Source organism: Camelina sativa, chromosome 14 (assembly GCF_000633955.1).
Source record: "Camelina sativa cultivar DH55 chromosome 14, Cs, whole genome shotgun sequence".
Lineage (NCBI taxonomy): Eukaryota > Viridiplantae > Streptophyta > Magnoliopsida > Brassicales > Brassicaceae > Camelina > Camelina sativa.
The window spans coordinates 5,608,004-5,617,627 of NC_025698.1; the positions used below are offsets into that span (position 1 = coordinate 5,608,004).

At 37.7% G+C, this 9,624-nt stretch overlaps 2 protein-coding genes across 2 annotated transcripts; both read left to right on the top strand.

Moving 5' to 3' along the window:
- LOC104739870 (14.7 kDa heat shock protein-like) lies at positions 1,819-2,612 on the top strand. Its single transcript, XM_010460339.2, has 2 exons — positions 1,819-2,035; positions 2,138-2,612. The coding sequence occupies exons 1-2, from the start codon at positions 1,990-1,992 to the stop codon at positions 2,407-2,409; spliced, it is 318 nt and encodes a 105-aa protein (XP_010458641.1). The 5' UTR covers positions 1,819-1,989; the 3' UTR covers positions 2,410-2,612.
- On the top strand, positions 6,913-7,704 carry LOC104743246. Its single transcript, XM_010464352.1, has one exon. It carries the CDS (start codon positions 6,913-6,915, stop codon positions 7,702-7,704), a length of 792 nt encoding a protein of 263 aa, XP_010462654.1.

Here is a 9,624-nt window from a genome sequence, read left to right on the forward strand (position 1 = left end):
AGATAAACTTTTAGTTATAGAAAATAGTTGTTTTTTTTGCTATAATACACTAATGTATATCCATTTACAAATCTACTATCTATATTACTACTTGAAGTGTATTTGTACACGCAAATATATTTTACTGTTAAAATATACTCATTATTCTTTACTATTACCAACAAATTATCTTGAATTTGGATTTTGTTTTATGGAGGGGTGCCTCTCAATAGGGTGATCCTGATCAACTTCTTCAATTACCAAAGATTTTATGGGCAATCTAGAAAGCCATAAATAAAAAATATTTATTAAGGTTTAGAGATTGAGACGAATGATATATTGCTCAAGCTTTGGGCGACAAGTTAGCATGGGAAGAAGCGCTCTTTTTTACGGCGGTCAAGTCAGCTCCATCTCCGTTTTCGGATATCCAGGTTTCTTCACCTAGTTGTAAGATTGATGGTTCTTGGAAAGCAACCAATGTGCATTCATGATTGGGCTGGTGGTGTTGCGTTGGTGAGGAGCGAACCTTGTTGTTGGGGGCCAAATGTCTAAGACGGAGCCCCTCTCCCCTCCATTTGGAGTTAGAAGTGTCAGTTACCTGCTGTAGGAATCGCTTGTCAACATTTCGAGACTGATTGTGCTGAGTTACTCACTATGGTGCAATCCCCTGAATATTGGTCGTCCTTCTTCAACCTGCTTGATGAGTTTAACTCACTGGAGTCCTACGCATGTGTTAGTCTTACATACTCCTATTTTCTATATTAAAATAACAGTCTTTTTGAATAAATTATTTGATTGGTGAAAAAAATATTAGACTATAGATTTTTTTTTTTAATTTTTTTACTTCAACAATCTTTTTCTTTATGTCAAGGTGAGTATTTATATTTTTTAGAAACAGTAATTAATTGTATAATTTTCACAATCATTTTTTTATCTTATATAACAAAAAATCTTCTTTCTTGTAAAATTAGCAACTTAAAATTAAAATAAGTAAACAATATTCTAATTTTGAATTTTATGATAAAGATATATATATAATTTCCTTATAATGATCTTTTCTAAATTTTAAAACTGTTTAAATTTTATAATTTTTTTTATAATTGCCTTTTGAAAACAAAACTTTTGTTTTACATTTGGAAGTTTGCAAAGGTTTTTTTTTCTTTAAATGATTTTAAATAAAATTAGGTTTTCTTTTCTCTATTTTACTTTTCTATAGAACCTTTTTATGATAGGTTTTGAATTTTTACATTTTAAATATTTCAATAAATTTGGAATTGACATGTGTCAACATCTGAACGATACAGTTGACACGTATCACAATCTTGTTAATGAGTAATTTTGACATCAAGCTTTATATAATAAGATAGCTCCATGTCATAGAGATTTCATAACTTATATTTGTATTCATATAGTAACGCTTATAATTTACTTAGTGGGGGTATTAAACTTGATATTTTAAGGATTTGATAGGATTTCAATACTTTAAAATTTTGAAAATTTTTAGTAGATGTGATTTTGTTTTAGAGTTTTTTTTTTTAAAAGAAAAATGAGATGTGATTCTATGAGATTTTATTTGTAAACTTTCGGATGATTTTAAAATATTTTATAACACAAAAAAGAGAATTTTATATAATCGCTTATTTGTGTATATGAAGGTGCATGAGATGAAGATCGTAACTGCGTCGCCACCACAGTGTTTAATCTGGTCAAGCTGATGCACCTAATAACATATTAATATTGTCTTTCAGTAGCTTGTTGTTTTTTTAATTACAAATATCTGAAAATCTGAAGAGTTAATTAGATGTTATAAAGTTAGCAGAGGAGGGAAGTTATAAACTTAGGTTCGAAACGAAACAAGTGAGTTAGGTGAAACCCACAACATCAGATCAATCACAATCTCTTCTTCAGTCTATAAATAGCTAGCAACTATATGATCATCGCCATTGGCATCAAATCAATCAACTCACTCTTAAACTCATCAAAAGATTCCAAAGACATCTTAATTCGAGAATGAGTGGATCTTCCTCGAGAGCAGCCACCTCCGCCGCCAGTGATGGTACCTTTTCTATATCAAAAAATGTTGCTTCTCCCCTCCTCTTTTAATTAATCTCTGTCTGTTTCTTTAATTTATCTTGTTCTTTTTATTTAATAACAACAGGAAACTACGAACCAGTCCAGTGGACTTTGAAGGAGGATTCGTGCATTGCGAGGGTAGTTGTTCCGGGTTGTGCAGAAATCTTCTTCTTCTACGAAGATACCTGCGTTAAATTTGGCATTAAAGAAGTAGCCATGGACCAGAACGACCGCTCCGGACGCAAATACATCGGCTCCGTCGATTGTAACCCAAAGATTTACGCTGCGGAAAAAGCTGAGATTAAGTTTGTCGATGGCGTGCTCTGGATCACCGCTCCTAAGCACCACCAAGGTTAATATAATCAAGAAGAAGAGTGAACATTTGCTGCTTAATTTACGTCTTATTAAAACTAGAATAATACAGATCTGCATGGTCGGTACCATCCCGTGTTGTCAGGGTTAATTTCTCTTTAATAATCGGTGTGTCTAGTATATTGTTAGGGTTTCATATATATGGTGTGTCTCGCTATCTGTTTAACCCAGCAAGCTTGTTTATCTTTCATGGTTGTGTTAAACTCTTTTGTTTGTTTTATCTTATATAATCAATATAAAATTTATGTTAACCGCAAAGAAAGTCCAAGAATTTCATCCACCGGTCAACTTAATGCTAGTTTCTCTCAGCTTCGTCTCTAAAAATGCTAAGTTGTGTTGAGTATGAATTTTGTAAAAAAAAAAAACTTGCGTACGTACGCTGCTTTCGAAGTGTGTAAAATAGTTCTATTTTTGGAAGGGAATTGGGAGAAAGTTCTAAAGCTTTACCATTTGTACAGAAAGAATCTTTGACATTTGAAAAACAATAGTTGGAAAATAATTGATAACCAAAATCGCATTCAAACTCAATTAGTGCTAATGACGAAAGGGAAAAAAGATACAGCAGCTTGTTGTTCTTTTAATTACAAATATCTGAAAATTTGAGGAGTTAATTAGATGTTTTAATGAAAAAATAACTAAAGAGAAAATTGCACTGGAATAATTAAATTTTGAAGATATATCTTTTTGTAAAAGGAGTAACCAATAAGTACATGGTGGAATAATTGGGTAACCCTTCATGAATAAAGGAAACTAGTCTTTCTACCATTTGTATTTACCTTGCCCAACCGTTTAAAAGTATGTTGAAAAATGTGGCTACTGGCCAGATAACAAAAATAGAAAAAGGGATTATAGAAAAAAAACAAAAAACAAGAGAGAAGACGACAAAGAATATAAAAATGATCTCAGATCTACTGGAAAACAATTTTTCTCCAAATTACCATTGTAACAAGACAACAAGTTATCAATACGCGTTAACGAGGTTGGTAAGAAATTAGGTGCAACCGATTCATAAAGTAAAGAAAAAAAGAAACAATCTTTACCACAGAGAAAAAAAAAGGTTGCAAAGTAGATTCATCTTCACTTAGATGATTCATCTGAATCAAGAAACGAACAGCACCTAACTATAAATGGGTCACTTAACTGAGAATGCAAGAAGCCAAGAACTTTAAGAATTATTAATTAAATAGATTATCTATGTATGTAATGAAAAAAAACTTAAGATTTTCTATTTTTATTTCAGTACAAAATGTTTGGCAACAATGATTTTGTTTTTTTTGCGTGATATATTGTTGACTAAAAATGATTTAATTGATCATCTTCATGCATGCATGTGGAATTTTACGTTACATAAATTAGTTATCTGTACCTAACCCCACCATCTAACGTAATCACCACATGGACTCTCTAAATTTAATAAAAAGCTTCAGTATTTGAAATTTGTTTTCAAGTTGATATGTACATGCTTACAGATTTTCAACATTCTCCTTGGTTACTCCTTCTACGAATCATCATCAACTATCATGACTTGTATCTATTTTGTCTTGAAAATATAAACACACTATACATATCACGTTCGTGTTGCCTTTGCAACCACCAATTTTGAAGAGTATTCAATCTGTTCCAATTTAATAGTGGTATATTTCTATGAATATATATACAAACTATGTTGAAAAATGTGGCCTGATGAACAAAAATGGAAAAGGAGAATATATATATAAAGCGAAAAAAGAGAGCAGAAGACAACCTATATGACCAAATTTTCGCTCCAAGACATGCCCCTTACCAGTGTGGTCCATCAGATAGTTAGCGGGCTGACTGACTGACTCTGTGAACTTCCATGGGCTAGCGCTCGCCTCCTTGTTCTTAATCTAAGCGCTACAATTATTTACCAGTCAATTTACGTCCCTCTTATTGTTGTTGTGAATTGTATTGTATCTTATCTTACATAAATTGACAGTTTTATTTTGACATAGTTTACACCAATGCTATTATGCTTTTTTTTGAAGATTTGTCTAACTCGGCTACGCGCATTGTAGCTTTTGTACCTAAATGTTGAAGTTATGATTTGACTAGTAATGTTCCATTGTTTGTACACGGTTCTAAATCTTATAAGAGATAGAGGTAGAACACGGTAGAGTATATCTCTTCTACCAATATTACCATGGAAGTATTACAAGCGTCATTTGGTCTTCCATTTAACAGCGAAGCTATGATAAAAAACGATGTTGAAAAATTAGTGAAAAAAGAAAAAGAATTAAATTACACAAATTAAATTACAACTGATCTCTCCCGTTTCCCTAAATGGATCCAAACCCACCAGATTTTCTGTATTTAAACAGCCCGTAAGACAATGGAATGTACACACAAGAAAAAAGAAAAAGAAAAATTGGTTCCTCTGTCTCTCTGTTTTCAATACTCCTTACAAAAAAAAAAAAAATCGACAATGAGTGGATCATAACCGGAAGAAGCCAGCTACTCGGCTGCAGCCATTTCTACCTCGAATGACGCCAGCTCATCCTTGACTACTGCGGCCATCCCTACGGGTGATTAATTCTTGGGAAATTTTGTTTAATTAATTCTTGGAAAATTTTGTTTAATTAATTCATCAACAATTGTTAGCTAATCTTATTATATAAACTTTAATTTTCAAAGTTATTATTTAATATATTCGCGACATGTGTGAAATATATCGATTTATTTTTTTATGTGTAAAAATAAATTTTATTTAATAATTATAAGAAAATTAAAAAATCATAAAAATAAAATGATTACAATTAATATTGTTGAAAGTATATAAAATCAAAAATAATCTATTATATCACTAATTCTAATAGGAAAGTAAGTATGTTCTAAAACTCTTGATTTTGTAAGAGATGTCTGAAGCGATTTCCGCTGAAAACGTGACTGAGATGATGGATATCGGGGACAAGGGACCTCCACCGGAAGATCCACCAGATATCCCCGGAACATGGGTAAGGAAAGTGACAGGGGGTCTGAGTGGAGGCAGACCTTGTCCGGAGAGGGTTATACCGGATGAATATGTAATAGAGAGGTTGCGTGTGGAGTTTCCGGATGGTCAGCATGGAGAACCGATGATCACCATTCAGAATTATGTTTTGGAGGCCATGGACGGATTGTGGAAGCAGTGTATGGTTGTCAAGGTGTTTGGTAGGAATGTTCCACTCCCAGTTCTAAGTAGGAAGTTGAGGGAATTGTGGAAACCGAGAGGGAGATGACTGTTCTCGACTTTCCGAGGCAGTTTTTCATGATTCGTTTTGAAATTGAGGAGGAGTATATGGCAGCTGTGACAAGGGGACCATGGAAAGTGTTTAGTAGTTACCTTATGGTGCAAGCATGGTCTCCGTCCTTTGATCCACTAACGGACGATATTGTTACCACACCGGTTTGGATTAGGTTGTCTCATATTCCGTTTAATCTCTATCATAGAGCCATCCTGATGGGAATAGCTGGTAGTCTGGGGAAACCGATCAGGATAGATCCGATGACCCTGAATGTTGAGCGAGCACGTTTTGCTCGAATATATGTGGAGGTTGACTTGCAAAATCCGTTGAAAGGGTCAGTAGTCATCAATGGTGCACGGTATTTTGTGATGTACGAAGGCTTAACCAATATTTGTTCTGGTTGCGGGGGGTACGGACATTTGGTCCATGGTTGTCCGAAGAGAGGAACAAAGAAGGAGGTGGTCGTAGTTCCTCCTTCGGTGGTAAGACGGTCTGGTGGGGGAGATAAGGATGAGGAGGGGTTCACGGTGGTGCGTCGATCCGGAAATCGGCCGGAGAAGACGAATCAGCGAGTTTCCTTTTCGGCAGAAAACTCGGGAGGAGGTTTTCGCAGGAATCTGCGGGAAATCTCGGTAGTTAAGGAAAATGCGGGAATCGTGGTATCAAACAGTTTTGACGCGATAGGGCAATATCATTCTTCACTACTGATAAGGGAAGGAGTTGGATCTAGAGGGGAGAATAAGGAAAATGAATATGTTGAGATGCCTCAGAATAATGACAAGAAAATATTTAGCGTGAAGCAAGGGGATTCGAATAAGGGAGCACTTAAGGCAGGTAATGCCGCGAGAGGAGGTTTAAAAGATAAACGGTCGGGGTTCGAAAGCCCAGTGGTGCGAATGGGTCGGGATCTAGAGTTAATAATTGGCCCACCAAAGGTTTAAGTTTTGGCCCGGTTCAGGAGGAGACCCGTTTGTCTATCTCGGGTAAGATTCCCCGAGTCGAGAGTGATGGTGCTGGTCGGAAGGATGAAATCCCTAATATCGAGAGTGACGGTTCTGATGAGTCGACTCTGATTGAGCCTCCTGACGGAGCGGCTTCTTAGAGGCCACCTCTATTGGAGTTGGGTTCGAATCCAAAACAAGTGGATTCTGTTGAAAGTCGGGTCTCATCGGACGGGGATGGGGATTTGAGGGTTGCGTAACGGTTGACCCTGGTGGTTTTATTATTCCTTTTTATGATCGTGATGATGAACGTTTTGATGTGGAACGAACGAGGGGCGAATAAACCTAATTTTCAAATATTCATACGTTATATGCTTAAGAAGTTTAAGACCAATATTTTAGCTTTGTTTGAGGCGCATGTGGGAGGTGACAGAGCCGGGAGAATCTGTCAGGGATTGGGATTTGACAACTCCTTTCGGGTGGATGCAGTTGGTCAAAGTGGTGGACTGTGGTTGCTTTGGCGTTTCGGGGTTGGTCCGGTTAAGGTCGTGGAAGCTAATAATCAGTTTATATACTCAACAGTTGGGGAGGGGACTGATATCATGCACCTGGTGGTGGTATACACAGATCCAACGGTTAGTAGGCGAAGTGGGTTGTGGGATAAACTGAGGGAGATGTTACACGGGATTTTGGAGCCGGTGGTTGTCGGAGGGGACTTTAACACAATTCTGCGCTTAGATGAGAGGACAGGCGGCAACGGGAGGGTTTCGTTGGACTCGCTAGCATTTGGAGAATGGGTGAATGCATCTTCTCTTACTGATATGGGGTTTAAGGGAAGTAAGTTTACCTGGAGAAGAGGGTGTGTGGAAAGTACTTATGTGGCGAAAAGGTTAGATCGTGTTTTCTGTAATGCTCATGCGAGACTGAAATGGCAGGATGCATTAGTTTTGCATCTTCCCTTCCTTGCTTCGGACTATGCTCCATTGTTTCTTCAGTTGAGCCTTGAGGTGGAGGTGGATCCAAGGAGAAGACCTTTCCGTTTCAAGACGGCCTTGCTGCAGCAAGAAAGTTTCAAGGAGATGTTAATGAATTCTTGAGATAGTCAGGTTACTACTCTGCAAGCACTATCTCGACTTCAAAAAAAGCTTAAAGCGTAAGGAAGAGTTGGTGAGAGAGATCCAACGGGTTCAGGATTTGCTGGACATTCAGCAAACATATTCTTTATTACAACAAGAGGTGGAACTGATTAAGGAGTTTGATGTGGCTCTCGAGCAGGAGGAAACCATTTGGTTTCAAAAACCTCGTGAAAAATGGATAGTTCTGGGAGATCAGAATACTACCTTTTTCACACCTCAACAATAATTCGGAGAAGGAGGAATCGCATTGAGATGTTGAAGGATGCAGAGGGACGCTGGGTTACGGATGCTAAAGAACTTGAGCAGCTGGCGTTGGATTACTACAAAAGGTTATATTCGTTAGATGATGTTGACCTGATTGTTGATTCATTGCCACAGGAGGGTTTTGTGCGTTTGTATCATGAGGAAGTGAGAGTATTGGAGAAATCTTTCATTGAGCAGGAGGTTTAAAGCGCGTGGTCCGTATGGCTTTCAACCGGTGTTTTATCAACAGTGTTGGGAGACGGTTGGAAACTCAGTTAAGAAGTGTGTACTCGAATTCTTTGAAACTGGAAGTTTACCAGAAGGGCTTAATGATGCACTCGTTGTCTTGATTCCCAAAGTTAGTAAGCCGGAGAGGATAATGCAGTTTCGACCAATAAGTCCTTGCAATGTGCTCTTCAAGGTCATCACAAAAGTCATGGTTTTAAGGTTGAAGCAGGTAATGCCTAAGTTAATTGGTCCGGCTCAATCCAGTTTTATCCCATGCCGATTAAGCCTTGATGATATTGTAGTAGTCCAGGAAGCGGTGCACTCGATGCGTCGTAAAAAGGGTCATAAAGGGTGGATGTTTCTGAAGTTGGATTTGGAGAAGGCTTATGACAGGATTCGATGGGACTTCCTGGCAGATACACTCAAGGCAGCAAGGTGTTCCGATAGATGGGTGGATTGGATAATGTCTGTCACCGGTCCGTCAATGAGTCTACTGTGGAATGGTGAGAAGTATGAATCGTTTAAACCGTTGAGGGGACTATGTCAAGGGGATCCTTTGTCACTATATTTGTTTGTTCTCTGTCTTGAGAGGTTGTGTCACCTGATTGACGGGTCTATTAACGCGGGGGAGTGGAAGCCTATCACGTTGTCTCGAGGGGGTCCTAAATTGTCTCATATTTTCTTTGATGACTACTTGAATTTGTTTGTTGAAGCATATGTAGCACAAATACGTGTGATAAGGCGAGTGTTTGAGAGATTTTGTCTGGCTTCCGGCCAGAAGGTCAGTTTGGAGAAGTCGAAGATCTACTTTTCAGGTAATGTGAGTCGAGACTTGGAGAAACTGATCAGTGATGAGAGTGGCATTAAAGCAACAAAGGACCTGGGTAAGTATCTTGGAATGACAGTTCTACAAAAGTGGCTTAACAAAGAGACGTTTGGTGAGATTCTCGAGAGAGTTTCATCGAAGTTATCAGGCTGGAGAAGCCAATGTTTGAGTTTTGCAGGCAGATTGACTTTGACGAGAGCTGTTCTGTCATCAATTCCGGTTCATACCATGAGCACCATATCCTTACCAAAGTCGACCCTGGACAACCTAGATAAAGTGTCACGAGCTTTTTTGTGGGGAAGTACGGAAGCTAAGAAGCGTCAACATCTAATCTGTTAGGATCGTGTTTGTTGATACACAGAGTTTTAAACCCTATTTTCCTACTGCAAGTGCACAGCAAAGAAGTAGTACTTAGGGGTCGAATCCCACGAAGACCAAGTTTTACTCTATGGTTCTATTGGTTCAATTTCAAGCTAAGACAATTCAAAGTTGGGTTTGTTTGGTAACAGTAACGCGATTAAAACGGTATAAAAAGGCAATAAGCAAAACACTAGATCAGGGGTAATTCTCGGGAATTTCAGAGA